Source organism: Pelophylax lessonae (genome assembly GCF_965119305.1).
Source record: "Pelophylax lessonae genome assembly, chromosome: 5".
Taxonomy (NCBI): Eukaryota; Metazoa; Chordata; class Amphibia; order Anura; family Ranidae; genus Pelophylax; species Pelophylax lessonae.
In genome coordinates, this window is record NC_138772.1 from 44,961,990 (window position 1) to 44,988,986 (window position 26,997).

The following is a 26,997-nucleotide window of genomic DNA, read 5'->3' on the forward strand; positions in this document are numbered from 1 at the left end:
CATGGAGCGACTGCACTTTGCAAAGTGCACAGTCTTTTTGCTTTTAGTAAATCAACCCCAATGACTGTCAGTAGCTCGCTTGTGTTAGTGAATATGAATTCTCACCTTGGTACTGAATAGTCTCAAGCAGGGCTTTTTTTTCTTAGAGAATAGGTGCAGGAATTCCCCTTTCAGAGTTACCCCTTGTCTCTGCCCCTACTTACCTCCGAGCACCATTCCTTGGTTCCACTCCATGCCCACCTCCCAATACTGCACCTTTTAGAGAATACAGAACCAAGTAACATTTGTAGTACTAAGTAATTTGTATGGAACTTGTAAATGATAACAAGAAAAGCAGTAAAAAAGTTCCCCTGTAGCCAACAACAATAGAACCCCCCCCCAGCAACGATGGACCACCCGCAACAAACCCCCACACACCCCAGCAACAATAGACCTCCCCACAGAGAGCATCAATAGACCCTCCTGCAGCCAGCTACAGTAGACCTCTCCCTCAGAAGTAGATCCCTCCCAGTGACAACTGACCCCCCAGCAACATAAGACCAACCCCAGCAACAATAGACCCCCCCCACCGGCACCAATAGACCCCCAGCAACAATAGACTTCCCCCCTACAAAAATAGATCCCTTCCAGAGACAACAGGTCCCCCAGTAGCAAAAATAGACCCCCCACAACAACACGTAAACCCCCCCCCACCCCTTGCAAAAATATATCCCCTCCAGCAACAATAGATCCCCCAGCAGCCAGCATCAATAGACACTATAGCAGACCTCAGCACTCCTTGCCATTACATACATTTTGTGCTGGAGGTGCCTGAACTGCGTTCCCCCCGCGTTTCCGCTGAAAAAAAGCCCTGGTCTCAAGGCTGTGAACTGCTTTTTCCCATCATGCACTGCAGACTCTTTATTATTTCTTCCTTGTGTCATCAACTTATTGTAGTGACTTTTGCCGTGGCATTCTTAACGCAACGCTTCTAAGGACAGATATTTATGAGATTTTAATCATTTACATTCTGCTCTTATAGACTGAAATCGTTATCTATCAATGTTCCATGGCAGGTCAACTTTATCAGTACAGTTTTTCGGCTATAAACATTTCATTAGGACACTTCTTTCAGGACCGGCTTCATGGTCTATAAAATTTAATAGAGAAAAGTGTTTCCTTTAAATTGTTCTTTTGCTTGGATTTGATGAGATTCCTTGTACTTGTTAAAAGAGCTGCATATTTTTCCTGGAGGGATTGACTTTACATTTAGCTATTAAGGCCTTGAAGCGGAACTAACATGTATCTAAGCGGCACAAACTGAAAATGTCATGTAGCACTGCCCCCGTAAGGACTGCCAGATTTCACATTTTTGGGTCCCCCAGAATTACCAGCATACAAAAGTGACAGTTTCGAGTCCTTACTTTCTTCTTCCTTGGCTCGCTCCAATAATCAGTCCAGTGGTATTTTGGTTGTTTTGTGTTTATTATAATTTAGGGATAGGAGGAGGGAATAGTGGGATACTCCAAATTAACTATGCACAATGGTTGAGGACTCCTATCTTCATGTACAGCCAGGCTGTTCAATCACCCTGCCACTATGGGTGAATTTGGATCAAGTCTCTTTTCTCTTGATAAGATGACTTGGTGAACTGACAATTATCTTCAGGACACTCTCCCTAGTATCCTCTTTCTCTTCACTGCTGACACCCGTCCACTGACCATCCTACACGTGGGGTGGCCCCCCTCAGGTCAGGCCCCTTGACACGAGTCCCTGTACTCACAATACTGTGGTCCCAGGGTCTCAAGTGTCTCCCCCCTCAGTCAGCTCTCCTGGACCTCTGGGTTCAGATCCTCTCATACGTTCCTCTGGCCCTCAGGACGACCTCCTGCGACAGCATGTCATTGCTATAGAGGAGGAGGCCGCCGCCCCCTCCCTCCAGGACTCCGCTCTCCAGTCAAAGACCTCGCAGCACATGTGCTCCTGGCTTTTATACAGTATCCCAGAATGCACCGAGACAACCTGCCCCCCTGCCAATCACCAGGACTGTATCAAAGCCTATGCACCCATTCGTCAGGTTTCCTCCCACTGTCCAACATGTCTCCCTATTGGACCAGTGTGAGACACTCTCTAGACTGAATGAATCGCATATTGAGCACATTACGCAGACCTCACTAACAGATCTTGCTCTCAGAAAACAATATAGATTTACCTGCAGCCCCTCTGGTAAGCAGACAGGGCTCAAAACTATACTATACTCTCGCTAGCACCTACCTAGGAGGGTGCTACAGTTATTTAATTCATTTTACATATTTAAAGCAAACTCCCCCATCCATCCGTCCATGTTTTATTTTGTTGAGCAATCACTTTGCTAAACACCCTTAGCTGCGACCATCTTAAAGCGGATCCCCACCCAAAAGGGGAAACTCTGCTTATTTGCCTCCTCCCCCCAAAGGCTACCACGTTTGGCACCTTTTGTGGAGGAGGGGGGAGCAGGTACCTGGTTTTGAAAAAAGGAAATGCAGCGCTAAAACCAATTATTGAATAAAAATTATAAAATGAAGAGACAAAAAAATGCATAAAATAATAAATGCCAAAGTCCCGGGTTAATATTCCACGTGAGCAGAGAAAATATCACCACTGTGAGGCGTGCTATGTATCCTAGATAAAAAGGGTGACCCAAACGTTTCCACTTCACACTCAAGGTGAATAATAAATTCTGCTTACCAGAACCAATTGACCACTAGACTATAGGAGGTCTCATCAAACACAAGGAAGTAGGTCTCCCTCAGAACCATACGGCCTGGAACCACTCGAGAAACTTGATGTAATCTCTGAGAAATCTCCAAAAAAATCAAAGAAGCGCTAACATAGTGTAGTACCCAAAAGGCTTTCTTGTTAAAAACATGTGTTGCACTTACAAGATCCATCTGTGTAAATCGCCTATCCTTAACAGCTGGAGCTCTCTCCCCTGTCACCTTTTTTGCTTGGTGTCAGGAAAACTTGTCAGAAGAAATTCATGCTGATAGCAGAGGAATGAAGCAGCAGATAGAAATGACACTAAAGCCTCGTACACACGCAACGATTGTTGGCCGTGAATTGTCGGCCAATGTCCGATCGGCCGATTGTCGGCTTGTTAGTATGATGCTTCCGAATACCGACTGCGACTTTTCGGCTGAAAAAAATCTGGTGTGCATGCTATAAAATTTTTGTTGGCCGTCAACAGAACAGCCAATTTTCCATCAGTCAGTACAGATTTCAGCAGACAAAAATCTGATGAGCAGGACTGGACATGTTCAGAGAAGAAAAAACACTCGGAAAGTAAACCATCACATGACATCACTTCTGAAGTTGGTTGTTGTTGGACGAGAAAATTCGTGTGAAGTCTAGAGAACATTTCAACCAACACAACAACACTGGACAAAAGACGGCCGATCGGTCGGCCAACAATCGTTGCGTGTGTACGAGGCTTCACATTACTGAGACCTATGGTGCAACTTTGCCAGATGACTTCCTGTCGATTTGCTGGTGACTTGATGCAACTTGAGTACTACTTTGATGTGACTTGATGTGACTTTGAAGTGAGGCAGGGGCTACATCACGGGGAATGCCTGGGTAATCTTCCTGTAATGTCAGTTTCAAATCACATCAATATAGATAAGGATCCAAATTGGAGGCGACTTCCAATAAAGTCTTGGGGCACAAGTTGGATAGAAGTTGCCTTGAAGTAGTACAAGAACCTTTTCTAAAGTCTGAGTGACTTTAGTAGTGCTAATTAAGACCGTTCTCATTGACTAAAATGGGATTTCACATGTCATGCGACTTGGGGTCTCACAAGTTGGATCCCAAGTCACGGCACCAAGCCTTAGTGCTCTTAACTGAGACAAGAACACACTATAGAGCAGGCGTCTCCAATATTTCTAAACAAAGGGCCAGTTTAATGTCCTTCAGACTTTAGAGGGGCCGGACTGTGACTATTGAGTGTAGGAAAGGTCCCATCAAGGTAAAAAAAACCCATCTTTGGTGTTGATGGAAAGAATTGCACCTTATGTTGGTGTCATTGTCCCCTGCTGTTGGTGTCATTAGAAGGTGGTGAGAGGGGATCGTAAAAGCACTTTGTTGTGTAATGTGTTAGCTAGATGAGGGGGAATTGTGGATGTAAATGGTATACTCCAAACCAAGGCTGGGGCCTACAGGAAGGGTTTAAAGCTGATCCCTTTGTTCAGTCCAGGGGATCTGGTAGCCTGTAAAGAGTTTATCCACTTAGTTTCTATTTGCAAAAGTCTTTTGTCTAAATCTCCCCCTCCCTCACTCATGTGCAGGGGTATGACAGAGCATAGAAGCCAATGGATTTTAGATCAAAATTGGGGTAAAGACCTACATGCCTACTAATGGGAGTTTCCATCAAAGAGACATGGTCTCTTATTCTCTTGAAGAATGGACGTTTGGTTTTCCCAATGTAGAAGGCCATACACTTGCACTTCATAATGTAAACTACACCTACTGTTTGACAAGTGGTTCTGTATTTGGGTGTCCATATAGTGTTGTGGGGAAGAGAGAGAGATGTCTGTGCCTTCTAAAAAGGAACAATAGTTACATCTCCTACAGGGAAATGAGCCTACATTGGGTGTTCTTGATCGGGTGTCTGTTGAGTGGTGACTCGTTACTAGACTATCTCTCAGTCACCTAGACCATCTATACGTTATTTCTGGTATGGTTTGATGCACTTTTGGATCTTCTGATCCGTGGTCAGAAGGTACTAATATTTTTCATACAGTATCTCACAAAAGTGAGTACACCCCTCACATTTTCGTAAATATTTTATTATATCTTTTCATGTGACAACACTGAAGAAATGACACTTTGCTACAATGTAAAGTAGTGAGTGTACAGCTTGTGTAACAGTGTAAATTTTCTGTCCCCTCAAAATAACTCAACACACAGCCATTAATGTCTAATCCGCTGTCAAAAAAAGTGAATACACCCCTAAGTGACAATGTCCAAATTGGGCCCAATTAGCCATTTTCCCTCCCCGGTGTCATGTGACTCGTTAGTGTTACAAGGTCTCAGGTGTGAATGGGGAGCAGGTGTGTTAAATTTGATGTTATCGCTCTCACTCTCTCATACTGGTCACTGGAAGTTCAACATGGCACCTCATGGCAAAGAACTCTCTAATGATCTGAAAAAAAGAATTGTTGCTCTATATAAAGATGGCCTAGGCTATAGGGAGATTGCCAAGACCCTGAAACTGAGCTGCAGCACGGTCGCCAAGACCATACAGCAGTTTACCATGAAACCTTCCACTCAGAACAGGCCTCGCCATGGTCAACCAAAGAAGTTGAGTGCACATGCTCAGCGTCATATTCAGAGGTTATCTTTGGGAAATAGACGCATGAGTGCTGCCAGCATTGCTGCAGAGGTTGAAGGGGTGGGGGGGTCAGCCTGTCAGTGCTCAGACCATACGCCGCACACGTCATCAAATTGATCTGCATAGCTGTTGTCCCAGAAGGAAGCCTCTTCTAAAGATGATGCACAAGAAAGCCCACAAACAGTTTACTGAAGACAAGCTGACTAAGGACATGGATAACTGGAACCATGTCCTGCAGTCTGATGAGACCAAGATAAACTTATTTGGTTCAGATGGTGTCAAGCGTGTGTGGTGGCAACCAGGTGAGGAGTACAAAGACAAGTGTGTCTTACCTACTGTCAAGAATGGTGGTAGGAGTGTCATGGTCTGGAGCTGTATGAGTGCTGCCGTCACTGGGGGGCTACAGTTCATAGAGGGAACCATGAATGCCAACATGTACTGTGACATACTGCAGCAGAGCATGATCCCCTCCCCTCAGAGACTGGGCGCAGGGCAGTATTTCTACATGATAACGACCCCAAACACACCTCCAAGATGACCACTGCCTTTCTAAAGAAGCTGAGGGTAAAGGTGATGGACTGGCCAAGCATGTCTCCAGACCTAAACCCTATTGAGCATCTGTTTGGCATCCTCAAACGGAAGGTGGAGAAGCACAAGGTCTCTAACATCCACCAGCTCCGTGATGTCGTCATGGAGGAGTGGAAAAGGACTCCAGTGGCAACCTGTGAAGCTCTGGTGAACTCCATGGCCATTAGGGTTAAGGCAGTGCTGGAAAATAATGGTGGCCACACAAAATATTGAAACTTTGGGCCCAGTTTGGACATTTTTACTTAGGGGTGTACTCACTTTTGCTGCCAGCGGTTTAGACATTAATAGCTGTGTGTTGAGCTATTTTGAGGGGACAGCAAATTTACACTGTTATACAAGCTGTACACTCACTACTTTACATTGTAGCAAAGTGTCATTTCTTCAGTGTTGTCACATGAAAAGATATAATAAAATATTTATAAAAATGTGAGGGGTGTACTCACTTTTGTGAGATACTGTAAATACTCTGACTTTCTGATGCTGTCTACTCTACCGGGTAATGATTCTAGTGGAAGTAGTTTATGAAAAAATATATAGCCTCAAAATAGGGGCTACCTACAGCTCTTGCTAATTGGTTGTGTAAACATAAATTACCAGATGCACACAATAATTAATTTGCATAAAAATAAATTCATAAATAATTACATAGATGCATAAATATATAAATATATTCCGTAAATAATGTGAATTGATTTATATATATTTATATATTTATGCATCTATGTAATTATTTATGAATTTATTTTTATGCGAATTAATTATTGTGTGCACCTGGTAATTTATGTTTACACAACCAATTAGCAAGAGCTGTAGGTAGCCCCTATTTTGAGGCTATACATTTTTTCACTTCACATTTTATACTATAGCAGCTGCTCAAATTTCACATTTAGAGTCTAAATTTTCTACTATCTTTAATTACAAGACACCCATTGATGCGAGGGATATACTTCCAGTATATTCATCCCACACTGGAAGTAGTTTGTGTTGCTCGCTTGTATATTAAGGACGGCCTGCTGCTGATGAGAAAAGGTATTTAGCAGTTTATATTTACTAAAATAATTGCATTTCCATGTTCTGTGTACTGTGTGAGAGCAGATAAAGTGACTGCAGGCTCCTGGGTTTAGTAACACTTTAAAGTGAACCTGTACTCCATTTACAACTTTTATACCTTTTCTCATCAGCAGTATATCAGTCTTGTGACTTTTATCAGGGTCTGTTAAAGCTTGTAGGAGGAGTTTTCATTCTCCCCTGGCTGTCCTATGAAGCTGCAGGACCCCTGACCCTCTGTCTTGGCAGTGCTGATTGGTCCTGTGCTGATCACATGCACCCTCCCAAGAAAAGAAAACAAAACACTTTCTAGCAATACACACCAAACTGAGCATGTGCAGAGTGCCCCCAAGGCTCTGTTCTATCAGGAGATGGATTGGGGACTGTGGAAGAAGGGAAGGATCATAGAAGACAGGATCAAGCAGCCTTTTTACACAATGCGGAGGATTAACCCCTTAGGTTCCACAGTGAGTATAACAAGCATGCTTTGCTTCATTTACAGACTGATTTTACTGTTGTGGGTTTAGTAACGCTTGAAACAATAAATGTTAATAAACTTACAAAAAACATTTTTATTTTAGGAATGGACCGAGAAACAGTGAAGAGGAACATCTGCCTTTTGTTTGAAAATGCGGTCAGAAAGCGTTTAATGGCGCACAGAAGAATCGGATGCCTTTTGTCAGGTACATTTGTTTTTTAGATGGAGCTCATAAATTTTCCTCTATTTTTAGGTTGCTCACTTAGTTTGTTTTCCTGGAAAATGTCATCAATGCATCTTAGACATTTATCTTGTGAAGTTGGAGATATCATCGGCGATTGGGGGGTCATTTATAATACATAATGTTTCAGATTTTGGATGAAACTATTTTCATATTCATTTAATAATTCATCGCCTAGTCTGGACTGAAGTGATTCTTGTTGGATAAAATCAGTGCTGTATTTTGGCCTAGGTCAACAAGGCCCAGGCCTAGGGCGGCACTTTGCAGGGGGGCAGCAAAAAATCCACCCCCCTCCACCTGAGACTCTATTGGCCACTGGTTGCTAGAGCTGCCTCTCTTATTCCCCCCCCCTCTCTCTCACTCTCATCCCCCCATTCTCTCACACCCCCCTCCTCTCTCTCTCTTTCATCCTCCTCTCTCTCACCCCCCCTCTCTCTGGCCACTGGTTGCTAGAGCCGCCTCTCTCATTCCCTCCTTTCTCTCACAGCCCTCTCTCTCTCTCTCTCTCACCCCTCCTCTCTCTAACCCCTCTCTCTCTCTCTCTCTCTCTCACCCCTCCTCTCTCTCACCCCTCTCTCTCTCTCTCACCCCTCCTCTCTCTCTCTCTCATTCTCCCGCTCTCTCACTCATCCCCCCTCTCTCTCTCTCACTCATCCCCCCTCTCTCTCACTCATCCCCCCCTCTCTCTCTCCCATCCCCCCTCTCGCATCCCCCCTCTCGCTCTCCTATCCCCCCTCTCGCTCTCCTATCCCCCCTCTCTCTCTCACTCATCCCCCCTCTCTCTCTCCTATCCCCCCTCTCGCTCTCCTATCCCCCCTCTCGCTCTCCTATCCCCCCCTCTCGCTCTCCTATCCCCCCTCTCGCTCTCTCATCCCCCCTCTCTCTCTCACTCATCCCCCCTCTCTCATCCCCCCTCTTGCTCTCCTATCCCCCCCTCTCGCTCTCTCATCCCCCCTCTCGCTCTCTCATCCCCCCTCTCTCTCTCTCTCTCTCTCTCTCTTTCTCACCCCCCCCTCTCCCCTCTCGTGAGATCTCAGGGGTTAGTGCTGGGACTTGTAGTCCTTCAATTTTGGAGGGAGCCACATCCGTTAAAAAAGGAGTGGGGCAATTTACATAGGAGGGGGAGGGGGGGCGCCCAATTTTAGTCTTGCCTAGGGCAGCACAAAACCAAAATACACCACTGGATAAAATGGGACATTTTTATAAAACAAAAGTAGCAGAAAGAAATTCCACCATTTTTAAAACTTTGGCCCGTCTAAAACTGATTTTTTAATGATAGATGGGCCAGCCATTGGTGGGTTAAATTATCTTGTGGCATCTCATAGCTCTTGGCTATACCAGTAAGTTCCTGGCCCATGATCTTTCATGGCCATCATCATGGTAGACTAATATCCCTTAGCCCTATTTAAATTGGAGCTCAGTTTAGGGGGCGGAGTTGGGAACACCCACCAGCATTACCCTGTTCAGTCATTTATCTGTGTCTTTCCTAGGTGGTTTGGATTCCAGTTTGGTTGCAGCTACTCTGCTCAAGCTAATGAAGGAAGGCAATCTGCCCTATCCCCTGCAAACCTTTGCCATTGGCACGGAGGATAGCCCTGACTTACAGGCTGCCAGGAAGGTAAGGTGGTATTCCTGTACTACAGTTACACATTAAAAGCCCAAACTTCATATTCATGTAAAGAGACCCTGTCACCATTTCATACTTTTTATTTTGAATATTTTTTTTTATTCCATCATGACTAATAGATATTTGTGCGGTTCCAATTTTGTAAATTTGCAGATTCTTTTTCTATGTAGCACACTCCCTCAAGACCCTCCAGTGAACTTAGCCCTATTCCCCCAGTTAGGGCACACAGCCAGGTGCACGCCATTTTCTTCACTCCTCCAGTGGTTCAGAGGAACAGTCTAGGCAGACCCGGTGCTAGACTATTTTGCACCCTAGGCAAGACCAGCTACTTGCACCCCCCTCCCCCCGCCAAAAAAAAAAAAACTGTACACATTGCCCCCTTCCTGTATATAATGACCTACCCTTTTAACTCTTCACTCCCCTTTCTGTATACACTGCCCCCCTTTAACCCTACACCCTCCTTTATATACACACTGCCCCCCTTTAACCCTACACCCACCTTCATATACACACTGCCCCCCTTAACCCTACACCCCGCTTCATATACACACTGCCCCCCTCAACCCTACACCCCCTTCATATACACACTGCCCCCCTCAACCCTACACCCCCTTCATATACACACTGCCCCCCTCAACCCTACACCCCGCTTCATATACACACTGCCCCCCTCAACCCTACACCCCCTTCATATACACACTGCCCCCCTCAACCCTACACCCCGCTTCATATACACACTGCCCCCCTCAACCCTATACCCCCTTCAAATACACACTGCCCCCCTCAACCCTACACCCCGCTTCATATACACACTGCCCCCCTCAACCCTACACCCTCCTTTATATACACACTGCCCCCCTTTAACCCTACACCCACCTTCATATACACACTGCCCCCCTTAACCCTACACCCCGCTTCATATACACACTGCCCCCCTCAACCCTACACCCCCTTCATATACACACTGCCCCCCTCAACCCTACACCCCCTTCATATACACACTGCCCCCCTCAACCCTACACCCCGCTTCATATACACACTGCCCCCCTCAACCCTACACCCCCTTCATATACACACTGCCCCCCTCAACCCTACACCCCGCTTCATATACACACTGCCCCCCTCAACCCTACACCCCCTTCAAATACACACTGCCCCCCTCAACCCTACACCCCACTTCATATACACACTGCCCCCCCTCAACCCTACACCCCGCTTCATATACACACTGCCACCCTCAACTCTACACTCCCCTTCATATACACACTGCCCCCCTCAACCCTACACTCCCCTTCATATACCCACTGCCCCCCTTTAACCCTGCACCCCCCTTCATATACACACTGCCCCCCTTTAACCCTACACCCCCATATATACACAGCCCCCTTTAACCCTACACCCCCTTCCTATACACCCTACACCTTCTTCATATACACACTGCCCCCCTTTAATCCTATACCCCCTTCATATACACACTGCCCCCCTTTAACTGTACACACATCTTCATATACAAAGTGCCCCCCTCTCTAGAGATGACATCCACAGGGGATGAGGAGGTGACAGGAGAGGAATGTAGCACTGGCCATGGCTGCGCCCTAGGTGGCAGTGCGCCCTAGGCGGCCGCCAAGTTTGCCTAGTGGAAGCACCGACCCTGAGTCTAGGGGTGTCTTTTTTAGAGTTTTTTGGAACATAGAACTTTAATGGGGTGAGAGAGCATGGGATACCCCAGAACTTATGAACTGAACACTTGAGGACTCTTCTCTAGCTTGCTGAGCTACGCAAAAATGTCCTACATAGTTTCTAATGTTGACAGTTAACTGTGGGGTTGATTTACTAAAGGCAAATAGACTGTGCACTTTGCAAAGTGCAGTTGCCCACTGCAAGTGCAATTACTCCAGAGCAAAAAGTCAGCTCTGTTGACTTCCGTAATCATATGCAAGCAAAAATGCTATTTTTTCAGTTTTCCTTGCACGTGATTGGGTTTCCCCTTTGCAAAGTGAAGCCTTACCTCATTTACTAAGCTCTGAAGCAACTGCACTTGCAGAGGGCAAAGTGCACAGTCTATTTGCGTTTAGTAAATCAACCCCCAAGACTTTTCCCAAAGGACCAAGAAAAAAAGTGCTCACAGTCACTAACTTCCAGCCCCGGGTCATTGCACAAAGCAAGGTCCATAAAGACATGCATGAGGGAGCTTGGAGTGGAGGAACTTGACTGGCCTGTGCAGAGTCCTGACCTCAACCCGATAGAACACCTTTGGGATGAATTAGAGCACAGACTGCGAGCCAGGCCTTCTCGTCCACATCAGTGCCTGACCGCACAAATGCACTTTTAGAAGAATGGTAAACCATTCCCATAGACACACTCCTAAATCTTGTGGACAGCCTTCCCAGAAGAGTTGAAGCTGCTATAGCTGCAAAGGATGGGCCAACTCAATATTGAACCCTACGGACTAAAGCTGGATACACACTATACAATTGTCTTTAGATTTTTTCCTTTAGATTTACCAAAAACCATATAATATGAGGTCACACCTACTTTAATTTGTATGCAATCAGGCAGGCCCCTGCACTACATAGTTAAAGGTAAATCTAAAGGAAATCTAAGAACAAACGTTAAATAGTGTGTATCCAGCTTTAGGCTGCGATGACATTAAAGTTCACCTGCGTGTAAAGGCAGGCACCCCAATACTTATGGCAATATAGTGTAAGTACCTGAAATAAATAAAGAAAACTATTTAAAGTTGCTGTACTGCATATTACCACAAGGTGGCAGAGCTCACCCTGGCAATTGGCTACATACAGTACTTGCAGATGGATCTTCCAGAATAAAAAACATAAAACCGAATACTTCCTGAATATTTCTTCATATTTTTAAAAAGACAGCAAGGAACATTTTTCACAAACGTGGACTAAAGTGAACCTGAACCTATTCTCATGAAAAAACAAAAAAACAATCTAGGTCAACTATACACACTTTTGTATACCTTTATGGAATATTGTTACCTGCATCCACTAGATATTGAGCTCCTTCTAGTGCACTTGTTGAAATGTTTAAATAAACATTTTTTTGGGAAAGGTTCTACCTATATTATCATTTCATGATCAGTCTTAAAATTTTAACTATATGTAAACCCAATCACTATAATTCCATATATGCCTAAACATGTGATTTCAAAAATCAAGTTTAATCATTTTAACAACTTTACCACCGGAGAATTTTGCTGTCCAGGCCACTTTTTGCGATTCGGCGCTGTGCGACTTTAACTGACAATTGCGCGGTCGTGCGACGCCATACCCAAACGAAATTTACGTCCTTTTATTTCCCAAAAACAGAGCTTTCTTTTGGTGGTATTTGATCACCTGTGCGATGTTTACTTTTTACGCTATAAACAAAAAAAGAGCGTAAATTTTTTTATATGAAATTCCCCCCCCCCCCAAAAAATGTAAAAATCAAAATTTTTTAAAATTTTTGTCCAATTTGTTTTCTGCTACCTATGTTTTGTAAAAAAAATCACAATAAGCGTATTTTGATTGGTTTGCGCAAAAGTTATTGCGTTTACTAAGGGAAAGATTTCTGTCATTTTTGGTGTTTTTTTTTTAAACGAGTAATGGCAGCGATCTGCGATTTTTTTTTTTTGCGGGACTGCGACATTGCGGCAGACAGATTGGACCCTTGACTGACATTTTTGACACTTTTGGGGGTACCAGTGACATTTCTACAGTAATCAGTGCTATAAATATGCACTGTTACTGTAAAAATTACACTGGCAGGGAAGGGGTTAATTTTTATTGGTGATCAAGGGGTTAATGTATGCCTGGTGCTTACTAACGTGTGTGGGGGGAGGTGACTATGCTGAACCCTGCAATCTGTCACTGTCTGTCACTTAGGAGATCCGCCCGCTTTGTTTACACAAGCAGGCGGATCTCCAGACTCGATTCCCCGACGATCGGGAAAGAGCGGCAGCGATCGCCGCTGCTCCTTCCCTGGCCCGACTCCCGCTGTGATTGAAAACAGCGGGAGCGAGCCTCTGGCGGCGCGCGAGCGCCGCCCACAAGGGGAGGTGTCAAGCGACGTAGGTCGGAATCGAGCCACTTTGCCGCAGTACAGTCCCAGTAACTGGTCGGCAAGTGGTTAAAGCGGAGTTCCGGGCTAAAAAAAAATTTTAAGCTAAAAATACCTCCGGGACAGTCAGGGCTAGTGCATTTAAGCAATGATAGTTTCTGAACTGTCCCCTGTTTCACTTACCTGTAAGAAGAAATACTTACCTTGAAAATGTCTTGTCCAGCGCTGCCATCTCAGGTGTGGGCAGCTGAAGCCGGAGCGCCCTCTTCAGTGACGTCAGAGTCCCAGAATGCCCTGCTCGTCACTTCCGGTGCAGGCGCGTCATCCCTGAACAGCTTCTGCGCATGCCCAGAAGCTGTTTAGCAGGGAACAACGCGCCTTCCCCCGGAAGTGACGAGTGACTCCGATGCAGGCACATTGACTCCTGGGAACGATGACGCTCATCTCCCAGGAATCAATGCAAGCAGGAAGTGACGTCGGGGGCCGTGGCCGCAGAGGGAAGAAGAGGAAGGAAGGTAAGTATATTTTCATTAAAAAGAAGGGAAATGAAACAAAAAAAAAATTAATTATCCAATTCTTTTTCAGGTTCATCTAAGCTAGCGGACGGTGCAAAGATAGTTTTTAGGGTGGAACTCCGCTTTAAATCCCATAGTGTATATAAATAATACCTAGTGATTCTGTAACAATGGTCCTTGTTCAGGCAATTCCTGTCATACGGTGACAGAGTCCTGTATTCCAGATGTGTTCCTGTGCTGTCACCCTGCCACATGCTCCCAACAGTCCCCATAAGGAAAACTGCCATGAGAAATATCATACATTTTTTCCCCTGCTGTATAAAATTGAATCATGCTTTGTTGGGGTTTTTTGTTGCCTTCCTTTAGATCAACTTTGGATAAAGGATTGTGTATATAGGATTTTACTTTTTTTTTCCTTTTTTATTGGTTGAACTAGATGGACTTTTGTCTTTTTTTTTTTCAACCATATTAACCACTTCTGGACTGGAAGGATTTGCCCCCCTTAATGACCAGGCCATTTTTTGCAATTCGGCACTGCGGAAATTTAACAGACATTTGCGTGGTCCTGCGACGCTGTACTCAAATAAAATTGATGTCCTTTTTTCCCCACAAATAGAGCTTTCTTTTGGTGGTATTTGATCACTTGTGCGATTTTTATTTTTTGCGCTATAAACAAAAAAAGAGCGACAGTTCTGAAAAAAACATAAAAAAAAAAAAAACAATATTTTTCACATTCTGCTATATAACATTCTCAAAAAAAAAAGTTTAAAAATCTAAATTTTTCATCCTTTTAGGCCAGTTTGTAATCTGCTTTATATTTTTGGTAAAAAAAAAAACGCAATAGGCATATTTTGATTGGTTTGCGCAAAAGTTATCACATCTACAAACTAGGGGAAAGATTTATGTCATTTTTATTTATTTATTTTTTTACTAGTAATGGCGGGGATCTGTGATTTTTAGTGGGACTGCGACATTGCGGAGGACAGATCGGACCACTAACTAACATTTTTTACACTTTTGGGGGGACCAGTGACATTACTACAGTAATCAGTGCTAAAAATATTCACTGTTACTGTAATAATGACATTGACAGGGAAGGGGTTAACCCAGTGGTGATCAAAGGGTTAATTGTCAGCTTAGGGGGTGTTTACTAACTGTGTGGAGGAGGGACTTGTGAAATGACCATAGAGACCTGTGATCCTATATAGAAGGATCACAGGCGCTTTGTGATCATTTCAGAGAGAACAACGGTCTGCTGTGTTTACAACAGCTGACTGTCGTTCTCTCTCAGCATGGAGCGATTGCGGGTTCCCTGCGGCAATCTCGGCTGCCGGCAGGGCTGCTGTTAGAAATCGCGGGGCCCCGTACAGACTACCTGGCAGGGCCCCCCCCAAGAAAATATTAAATATATATTTAGCTAAAATTACAACAAAATCACTATTAGCAGATACAAATATAACATAACTCATATAATTCCTGCTAAATCTAAAAAAAAAAAATATGTTAAGTAAAAATGAAGATGAGATGGGAAAAATATACAGCCTGGGCAGGTGGAGCTCAGTGATCAAAGAGACACAGAGAGAGAGAAACAAAGTTACAAATAAAGTCCTGAGTAGAGATAACATTAGAGCCAGTGCTGGGAGGGGGGCACACACAGGGAGGGGGATTAGTGAGGGACAACTGTCTCTTTCTCAGCAGATAAAAGCTGATAGCAGGGAGGGGGACAGATCATATTCAGGTGCTGGAGGAAGATTTCTGTATTTGTTGTCCATCACTAATCCCCCCTCTCTGTGTGGGCCCCCCCTGTGTGCTCGGGCCCCCTACAAGTGGGCTGGTGGTCCCCCCCTATCAGCGGCCCTGGCTGCCGGTGCCATGTATCGGCATCCCCGCTGCCTAGTGGGGGCGGGAGCGTGCCACCGCCGGCGCGCTTTCCCCCCCCAGCACCGCTCCCACGAACCGACGTACCCATACGTCGATTCGCACAGCCAAGCCAGCCTGCCGCAGTATATGTGCGGCAGGCGGCGGGCGGTCGGCAAGTGGTTAACTATGTAATACAGCAACTGCTGGAGTGCATGTAGAACAGCAATGCTAATTTCAAATAATGATAAATAAAGGGGAAAACAGTGTTTTCGTTAAAACAATTGCAGTTGTTTATTGTTTTTGTGATACATAGGAGTTGATTTACTAAAACTAGAGAATACTAAATTTGGTGCAGCTCTGCAAGGTAGCCAATCAGCTTCTAACTTTAGCATGTTCAATTAATCTTTGAAGATAAAACCTGGAAGCTGATTGGTTTCTGTGCAGAGATGCAGCAGATTTTGCACTCTCCAGTTTTAGTAAATCAACCCCACAGTGCGTTAGCAAACAAAATGGCATTCACTTAGGGTTTATATCTAAATTAATAGGAAAATGAGATCCTTTAGACATGCAATTATCTCTATAAAGGTAAAACTTTGAGCATAAGCCTTTCACCTTCAGGCATGATGTCTCTTACTGAAACCTCAGCCATTCAACAAGGGAATTTTAACTATTCCTGCGCCTTAATTTCTATAGAAATTTCAGCTTAGGACAATATGGTTCCTAAAGAAAAAAATAATGAAACAAAGGGAAGCATGAAAAGTAAATGAGCGGAGCTTAACATACCCTGGTGGGGACCCAGCGTAAGAACACTTGCTAATGCCATGTCAGCCGTCTCCTGGCTGGTTGGCTGATTTAGCAACTGACACAAATACAGAAGCCATTAGCAACGGCAAAGTAGCTGCCTTAGGACAGCTTCCCTGCTCATTAGATTTCTGTACTGTATATTCTCCAAACTCTCCAATCCCATGTTGTAAACCCTGTTCTTTAATACTCCTTACATGCACCCCTTTAGACACTTCGGACCAGGCAAAATAGATGAACAATAAAGATCTTTTACTGAAGTAGTTAAAGGTAACGAATAAACCGTTCTCAGACATTCCAACACACAGTCCTGTACAAAATAAAAATATATACTCGCGATTAGTGATGGGCTCTATGTTCGAGTTGAAAGAACGCTGGACACAGGAACACCCGGGGCGCTTGGTGGGAAGTTTGCCCGCCGGGCAGCGCCCCATAATGTACTGCGATTGCAGTGCATTAGGTGCTTCTGATTGGCCAAAGCATGCACCTGACCTGTAAGCTTTGGCAAATCACAGCACAATGTCCTGTCAGAGCCATGATTGGCCAAAGGCAGGGTGCCTTTAGCCAATCATGGCTCAGGGGCTAAGCCCACAGCCCACACTATATAAGGCTGCTTACACGACAGCCGTGTGTAGTGTGTTAGGAGTGGAGATTAGGCAGATAGTTAGTGGATTGTGCTTCCAGTCAGTTTAGTGCAGTCAGTGCAGTGTAGTGCTGTGCTGATTCTTGTGTAACAAAGTGTAGTGCTGTCAGTGTAGTGCTGTGATTCTTGTGTAACAGTGTAGTGCAGTCAGTGTAGTGCAGTCAGTGTACTGCTGTCAGTGTAGTGCTGTGCCGTGATTCTTGTGTAACACAGTGTAGTAATGGCACTGAAGTGTTGGTGTATACAACACGTCTGTGTCACCCTACTGATCCCATTTCTTTTTTTTATTGATATATTTTTTATTTATTTTTCTTTTCATTTTTTTTGCAGCATCAGGTTTTGTTGCTGCAATATTAGTACCCCCCCTTCTGTGTAGCAGGTGCTATTCCTTCTGCATCAGCAGTGATTTTTTTTTTTGACGCAGCAGCAGCACTAATAATATTTAGGGCATAATTGCTGTCCCTCCTTCTGTGTAGAAGATGCTATTCCTTCTGCATCAGCAGTGTTTTGTTTTGTGACATAGCAGCACTAATAATATTTAGGGCATAATTACTGTTCCTCCTTCTGCGTCGCTGGTGCTATTCCTTCTGCGTCAGCAGAGTTTTTTTTTGTGGCGCAGAAGCACCAATAATATTTAGGGCATAATTGCTGTCCTTCTTCTGGGTCGCAGGTGCTATTCCTTCAGCGTCAGCAGTGTGTTTTTTTTTTTCATGGTACAGCAGCACTAATAATATTTAGGGCATAATTGCAGTCTCCTCTTCTGTGTTGCAGGTGCCATTCCTTCTGCGTCAGCAGGGGTTTTCTTTTTTTGATGGCGCAGCAGCACTAATAATATTTAAGGCATAATTGCTGTCCTCCCTTCTGCGTCGCAGGTGCTATTCCTTCTGCATAAGCAGTGTGTTTTTTTTTTAATTATTTATTTTTTTTCATGGCACAGCAGCACTAATAATATTTAGGGCATAATTGCTGTCCCCTCTTCTGTTTTGCAGGTGCCATTCCTTCTGCGTCAGCAAGGGTTTTCTTTTTTTGATGGCGCAGCAGCACTAATAATATTTAAGGCATAATTGCTGTTCCCCCTTCTGTGTCGCATGTGCTATTCCTTCTGCATAAGCAGTGTGTTTTATTTTTTTTTTATTTTTTTTCATGGCACAGCAGCACTAATAATATTTAGGGCATAATTGCTGTCCCCCCTCCTGTGTTGCAGGTGCCATTCCTTCTGCATCAGCAGGGTTTTTCTTTTTTTTTGTGGCGCAACAGCACTAATATTATTTAGGGCATAATTGCTGTCCCCTCTTCTGCGCTGGAGGTGCTATTCCTTCTGCGTCAGCAGGGGTTTTCTTTTTTTTTTGGCTTTATCAATTTTTTCTTTATTTAACAAAAAAAAAAAAACTATAATAAAACAGTTATAGTGCACAAAGCACAAAGGTATTGCACCCAAGGACCATATTTCCTTCCCACACTCTATAATAAAACGTTATAAACCCCCCCAAAAAATAAATCAAAAACAATAATAAAATGGTTTATAGTGCACCAAGCACAAACATATTGCATCTAAGCACCATATTTCCATCCCACACTCTATAATAAAAAGTTTAAAAAACACCCCAAAAAAATCCCCATCATATCCGAAAGGCCAACAAGGAGAGGCAGACGCTCACAGGCCACTAAAAGAGGGCAAGCAGCCTCTGTGTCCACAGTGAAAAGTGGTGATCGTGGACATAGTGCATCCTCTGCAGGCGGGGCACGCTTGTCCTTTTTATTAGGTGCTGGCTGTGTTATTGAGCCACATGTGGTCCATTCTTTAACATTATTTGTCAGGTCAATTTTATTGTTGGATATTTCAAATTTCTATTATGCCCATGTCTCCCTTACAGTTATGCCCATGTTCACCCCTTATATACTTTTCAGGTGGCCAATCACATAGGAAGCGAGCACCACGAGGTCATGTTTGATGCAGAAGAGGGGATCCAAGCCGTGGATGAGGTCATCTTCTCTCTTGAGACCTATGACATCACAACAGTACGAGCCTCTGTCGGTAAGTTCCGGATCTTCACAGATCTTTGAAATCCTCAAGGTTTACAGATTGCCTTTATTAAATTAGACATGTCTTATCTGGATCGGGCTGCTCTGACCCAGGAGGATAAATGGAACAATCCCGTCCTCTGTAATTCCCAGCATTGTCTGAGATAATAACATTCTTTCTCATTTGGGCAGTAATGTGCGCACTTCTTTGAAGAGGAGAATCTTTCAATATTTCATTGTGCCAAGGCTCCGACATGGCATACGCTGCTTTTTACAGTGCCTTGAAAAAATATTAATGTTCCTTGAAATTTTCCACATTTTGTCATGTTAAAACCAAAAACATAAATGTATTTTATTGATATTTTATGTGATAGACCAACACAAAGTGGCACATAATTGTGAAGTGGAAGGAAAATGATAAATGGTTTTCAACATTTTATACAAATAAATATGTGAAAAGTGTGGCTTTCTTTTGTATTCAGCCCCCCTGAGTCAATACTTTGTAGAACCACCTTTCATTGCAATTAGAGGTGCAAGTCTTTTTGGGGATGTTTTTACCAGTTTTGCCCATCTAGAGAGTGAAATTTTTGCCCATTGTTCTTTGCAAACTAGCACAAGCTCTGTCAGATTGGATTGAGAGTGTCTGTGAACAGCAATTTTAAAGTCCTGCCACAGATTTCTCAATTCGATTTGGGTCTGAACTTTGACTGGGCCATTTAAACACATGTATTTTATTTTTATTTTTTTCATTTATAGGTTTTAAATGGCTATTTTTTATTCATTTTAACGTAGTCTGGGTTTTAGCATAAAATAACTTAATTGTTTGCTCAAAACACATATATGGGCCCTTTTCACACAAAGGGTTTGATCAGGTCTGCCTATAAATTTTTCAGGCGGACCTGATCGGACTTTTTTCACCCTTATGAACCGTCACTATTAAATAGACTTCGTTGACTCCAATCGGATCCAGTCCACTAGAAAAAAAGGGGGCAGGTCGATGACATCCTGCATTTACAGGATGTCCTCAGTCTTTCAGGCTGAGTGGCATCATTCTCTCCAGAAGACTGAGACATTTGGTGGAGGAAAATAATTACTGCAGTTGACAGTACCATAGAGGAGGTAAGTTTTGCAGCCAGAGCTGTTTTTCTTTCATCCCTCACCCCCTAGGGCACCATTTAAAAAAAACGTGGTTGAGATGTAAAGTGATTGTAAACCCTCACCTTGTAAAACAACCCATTCAGTTTAAAATAGAAATGGTAGATTACAGGATTTCAACTTGCTCTCAAATTTTAAAATGAATTATAGCAAGTCGAAGATTCTACCGCTGACTGTCTCTTTGGACTTACGTACACGGCTGCAATCCTCAATCAAATTGGGTGCAATATCTCATTAAAATACTTGAGCATCCACTTTCCTCCCCACTGTTCTCAGTTATACACCTGTAATTATGTCCCCGTGCTTTCCACTCTAAGAACGGATCTGAAAAAATGGGACTGGGCGACTTTTTCGTAGATGGGCCGAGTCAGTGTCCTAAAGATGAATGTGTTAACCTGGATTCTTTTCTACTTGCAAATGGTGCCCATTCCTTTACTCAGATCCTTCTTCTCTAGCCTAAACAGCCTGTTTCTGAAATACATCTGGCATGGACGAAGCCCAAGCTTGGCTCTCTGCACTTTGCGACACTCTAAGCGGATGGGGGGCATGGGTGTGTTCGTTATTTGCAAGTATGACGAGGCGATCGCTTTACAGCGGATATTGGACTGATACCACAGTGTGTCAACTAAATTGTGGGTTCCCCTAGAAAAATTTCTGGCAGGTCAGAACTTGGTTTGTTCGCCTTGGCTGCCCAGGGAGTGCCGAGAGTTTATCTCCCCGTTAATTATCCATACCTTGAAGGTGTGGGATGTCTTAAATTATTCAGGATGGCTTGCCCCCTCAGTCTCCCCTCTCGCTCTTTTTGGAGGCTTCTCTTGGTTTACTCCGGGGGAACCCTTCTCCTTTTTCTGCTCTTGGGCATTTGATGGGGAGACGGAATGCTGCAGGTTTGTTCAAGACCAGGGGCTGTTATCCTTGGACAGTCTCAGGGACCAATATGGCCAGTTTCCAATGGACGATTGGCGTTACAGACAGCTCGGACACTTTATTAGTAGCTTACCCCAGGCCATCCAAACCCCCTCCTCTGCCACTCCTTTTGAGAAGCTTTGTATGTCCACATCTCTGATTCCACATTTCATATCTGACTTATATGAGATGCTGCAGTCAATGGAACCTCAAACCTGCCCCTGCATTGTCACTTGACCTCTAATGGAGATCACAAGTGGTTGTTTCAAACCATATTACATAGACATGGTCCAATGTTGTCGCTATCCGAAACCTGTAGGGTAGGTGTCATGTGGTCGTCATGTTCTCCGTGTTGGCCTCTTCTTTGGGCACCAAGCAAAAGTCACATGGGAGGACTACCTTGAGCTGGGTTCTTCTGGGCTACACTAGGTACTTTGGTTAGGGTCACTGTCTCACACATGAGGTACCTTTACTTGAACAACCAACTAAACTACTGTATAATAAACTCTCTCAATGTATTAGGCATCACTGCGCCCTTGTCCTCTTCACCTGTCCAGCGTATCACTGGTACCTCACTCCCAGTAACGGTATGGGGTTCCGCTGTGTGCCTAGCATGGGCTGCATGTGTGCACTTCTCCTAGTTCTTTCTCTTCTGTACCTGTATACAGGTTGAAGGACCCAGTGGTGCAGATCTGCTCCTGATGCTATAGGAGACCGATTGCAACCAAAGAGTGCCGATAATATCTCTCTCTCTGCAAGAGGCTATATCACCTGTTACATATACACCCTTACGACAGGCTGCTAGAGAAACCTTGGTTACCCTTGGTAACCACAATATCTTCACACTGTATGAGTTTTTGTACCATTTATCTTTATACCCCAATGTGTTTAGTGACCCGAACTGTAGACTATATGTGTCAGTTACTTGCACTACACCCCTTTAGTAACTTCAGACGAGGCAGAGGCAAAGTTTTAAAAGTTTTTCTCAAATAAATTAACATGATGACAAAGACAGACGACAGTCCAAAAGAATGTGCAAACATTCCCTAACATCCCTTGTCCCCAACTCATGCTTGTGGCTGCCCCAGCATACCTGCAGAGGAAAGAGTCCAGCTCTGGCAAAGTCCATAATTGTTGTGTTTAAGGGGGACTACAAGCCTTAGTGATCCTCCATGGTAGTGGGAACACATAAATGGATTTCAAGACTCTGGTATAACAACAGTACAAAAACACCCAGGTTTTTTATTATGTCCCCCCCCCCCCCCCAGGCTTGTTCCTTTTGTATCACACAAAACCAGTGGGTTGGACACAGTGAAGCCCGCCAAAAAGAAACACAGGAACACATTTAAATCTCGCCTTCCCAGCTGGGGCAGTGTTAACTATTATCTGCCTACAAACTCACCCTGAGAAATGCTATGCAGCCATCATTGTAGTGCTTATAGACAGAAAGTTGCTGCATAAGAAGTAGCAGGAGACCAGCAGAACTGATATAGGAGGAAAACAGATATTTTATTAAAAGCAATGCAATTGTTCATGGCACACAGTGCTTTAGCAAATTAAATATCATTAAGTTATGTCTTTTAATAAACCATCTGAGAATAATGTAACACATATTATTTTTATTTATTACAGGAATGTATCTGGTTTCCAAGTATATTCGGAAGAAAACAGACAGCGTGGTTATATTTTCTGGTGAAGGCTCTGACGAGCTCACCCAGGGGTACATCTACTTCCACAAGGTTAATAAGTTTCCTTTTTTCTCATCTGAATTCTGATTCTTGTGGGAAGATGATGGATGCATTTCTGGAATTTCTGTAATTGTTCCTGATCAGAATATGGCAGAATACAGCGTGACCCAGAGACACGCCATTAATGCTTCTTTTCTGTGTGAGGGTCATGGACCAGCTCATTCCAACGAGGGAAAACAAAATCCATATGGCAAAACTTTAATCAGCTTTGTGTATGTACAATGTGCATTCTAAGTAGCAGAAACAGCGAAGGGCGATTCGATTCAGATATAGAATATGAAATTGTAATATCAGCTGCAAAATCCAATTACCTCTATACTACATCACAAGGAGACTACAACAACTCAATTATAAAAACTTTGTGAGAATAAAAAAAAAAAAAGGAAAATGAAAATACATTTCAGGTTAAATAGTGAGCTGAAATAAGCAAACATTATGGTGATTCATCACTTTTTCTTTGTTCTAAAACTATTTTTTAGAAGTTGCTTTTTCATGAGCGAGTGCCTGTTGGCTTACATACTCCTGTCGCTTGCCTGCCAATGAATGTAGTTTTAGAGGATACCTGTCTTGATTTAATATAGAGGCTTCTATTGCTAATTTCTACTTTCTAAAAAATGCTGTTCATCTGGTTATCACGCTGATCAGTGTTGGGGTAGTTAGTCAAAAAATGTAACTAGTTACTAGTTACTAGTTACTGCTATAAATTGTAATGAGATTACTTTACTAGTTACTGCATTTGAAAAGTAACTTCACTACTTATTACTTTTACTTTCCTCTTTCTTAGTCCCCATTCACACTAGCGCGACTTGTCAGGCGACTTGGTCGCCTGACAAGTCGCGGTGGGTCGCATGCCATTGATTAGCACAGGACCCGTTCTAATAGGAGCGACACAAGTCGCTCCGACTTAGAAAAGGGTCCTGTACTACTTTGGGGTGACCTGGAGGCGACTTGCATTGACTTCAATGATATGAAGTCGTGCATGTCGCACCGAGGTCGCGGTGCACGCTGTGGACCGCGACTTCACAGGTCGCAGCGGCAAGTCGTGTCGCCCCTGTGTGAATGGGCTCTTAATTGACCGTGTAGAAGAAGATACATGGCACTCTTTCTGCATAGAGTTTATTGTATAAACACAGGCTTTGGGAAACATGAGAACAAAACCTGAAAAAACAGAATAAAACATAAAGTGCAACAAAAAGTCATAAACTTCATCCCTCTCTATTCTTCGAAATAACGATTGTATCACACGGCTTGGGTAACGCAGGAAAGCGCGTTCCTATAGCCTAGTAAAGTAGTGTAGTTACCTTCTATAGCCTAGTAAAGTAGTGTAGTTACCAATTTTAGTATTGTAACTAGTTACGTTATTTTGTTACCAAAAAAAGTAATGCAGTTACTGTAATCCGTTACTTTGTAACTAGTTACCCCCAACACTGACGCTGATCCAATGTCTTCAGCATTTTTTGAGTTCCTGTCCCATAGGAAGTATGCAGATCAAGAAGTCTAGTTTCATTCTGAATTCGTTCTTGAGTTGTAGATGAACTGAGAGTAGGCTGGAAGTCTGGCTGCTTGGAAGTCTGGCTGAATAAACTGGAAGCCTGGCAGTTAGGAGGTCCTAAGAAGTTGTAGATGGCGCTCAAATTAGACTGGACACCATATTCTTCATCGGAATTTCTTAGATTGACATGAAGCTCAGACTGGACTACTGGTCTTCTTTTACAACTCTTAGGAGTTCCTGAAATTTAAATGGCAGGTGTCTAGTTCAGCTGTTAGTAGTTCTTAATAATTAGATGGAGCTTAGACTGGACTGTTGATCCTTCCATGTAACTCTGGCCATCTATACAGCTTAGATCCAGCTGAGACTGGTGGTCTTTCATATTGGATTTATATGAATCTCAGACTGAGTTGGTTTTCTTTCCGTACAACTGTTAGTTTAATCTGAGATTAAGATGGAGCTCACACTAGGGTAGTTGTATTCCTATACAACTGTTAGAACTTCCTGTGATTTAGATGGGGATGGTAGTCTTTCTATACAGCTGGTAGGTCTTCCTGAGATTTAGATGAAGCTCGAAGTGGGCCAGTGATCTTTCCATACAGCTGGTAGGTCTTTCTGAGATTTAGATGGAGCTCACACCTGGATGGCAGTCTTCCAATACAACTAGTAGATCTCCCTGAGATTTAGTTGAAGCTCATGCTGGGATGTGATCTTTACATACAGCTGGTGGCTCTCCCTGAGTTTTAGATGAAGCTTACTGTCATGATCAGGGTTAGGCTCCAAGACCAGTTGCTATAGCAGTGAGAAGCTCACACAGAAACCAACAGTATAGGTACACAGGCAGGTCATCCCGGCAGAAGACGCGGGCTCACCTGAGGTATGGAGTCTTCACCAGAGCTCCTCATAGTGGAGATTGATTTTGCTGTGTGTTAGTACCAGTTTGCGGTCCTCAGGATCGCCCCACCAGAAGATGAGCAAGCTGGGGTCCAGTAGCAGATTAAGCAGGTAAGGATCAAACAGAAGCATAGTCAAGGTACAAGCTAAAAGGCCAGTGATGAGTATTTGCAGGTAGGGATCAGGCAGAAGCATAGTCAATGAACAAGACACGGGTCGATAACAAGTGATAGCAAAATATAGATGGCAGTAGGGAGGAGCAGAGTGAGATACTGGCTGAAAGAGCACAATAGGAAGTGCAGAGGCATGGGTTAAAATCAGGACGTTTATGGGAGGAGCAAAGAGTTCAAGGTTCAGCAGATGTCAAGGCACAAGGCAGAATTGTCCAATGGATCAGACAGGGTGCTTTCCAGTGTCTCAGGTAGCTCTGTGAGAAGAGTTACTGACAGATACAGCAGAGGTCCCAGGGTTTAAGTCCAGGCCCTGACACACTGGGTGGGGACCATCCAATACAGCTGGTAGTTCTTCCTGAGATTAGATGGAGCTACAAACTAGGGATGATCGAACGGTTCCGGTCGACCTTGGGTTCCACCTGAACATTGACTGTTAGAGGTTCGGCCGAATTTAGAACTTTTTTGCTGAAAAAGTTCGGAATTCGGCAACCAGAACCGACCAAAATGCAATGGTCCAGGAAATGGGCTTTAAAAGCCCGTGATTGGACCAGAACCATCAGTAAAAGCCAATTGAGGGGGCAGGAGAATGCTAGGAATGTGATTGGAGTGACTAGGGGGTCCAGAGGCCAATCATTAGTGAATACGCCCCCCAGTATATAAGATAGCCCCCGCCAAATTTCTACCATTTTAATACAGGGAAGAGTGGAAGCAGTTCTGTTACTTCTGCTTCAAAGTGTCATTTAGCAATTATTAGTGTGAGGAAAGGGATATCTAGTGTAGTTAGGGTGCTATTTTCCACTTTAGTTAGCTTCAAAAATCAAGTTTCTGTAGGGAAAGTGTTAAGTGTAAGGGGACCATAGTGTAGTGTAGGGTGAACTGACTCTGACTGCTATGGCAGGGTGACAAAACCCTTCCATTTCAGGGTGACCGCTATAGAGAAAAGATCGTTTTCTCTTATGTGACTTTCAGAGCAGCGATATGGCTTCTCCCCTGTCAGCCTGCTTTTTGCTGCAGGCGTTTATAGGGCTTTTTTGAGGACAAGTTTGGAGTCAGGCATGAAATTTGAACTTGTGTATAGGGGTATATATACACACACATGTATGTATATAAATACACCTACACATATATAGGTGTGAAAATAGCAGAACCCTATGCTTGCGCTAATGAAATAATTAACAGGCATATGGCTCCGCTCCTATCACACCTATATGTGTGTATGTGTATAACACATACAAGTGTGTGTGTATATATACTCCTATACAGAAGTTCAGATGTTTTGCCTCCCTCCAAAGACCCCCAAAAAATGCCCAAAAAACGCCTGCGCCAAAAAAAAAAAAAACGCCCAGGTGTGTTATTGCAGGCTTTTTTTTTGGGCATTTTTTTGGGGTCTTTGGAGTCAGG

The 26,997-nt window shown here is 43.7% G+C and overlaps 1 protein-coding gene across 2 annotated transcripts in view; it reads left to right on the forward strand.

Moving 5' to 3' along the window:
• ASNS (asparagine synthetase (glutamine-hydrolyzing)) overlaps window positions 1–26,997 on the forward strand; it is a 107,856-nt gene that overhangs the window by 56,919 nt on the left and 23,940 nt on the right. For both annotated transcript variants that reach the window (XM_082258035.1, XM_082258036.1), the window contains exons 5-8: window positions 7,564–7,665; window positions 9,192–9,319; window positions 19,118–19,244; window positions 22,925–23,031. In XM_082258035.1, coding sequence (XP_082114161.1) covers window positions 7,564–7,665; window positions 9,192–9,319; window positions 19,118–19,244; window positions 22,925–23,031 — 464 coding nt within the window. The remainder of the gene's footprint in view (window positions 1–7,563; window positions 7,666–9,191; window positions 9,320–19,117; window positions 19,245–22,924; window positions 23,032–26,997) is intronic.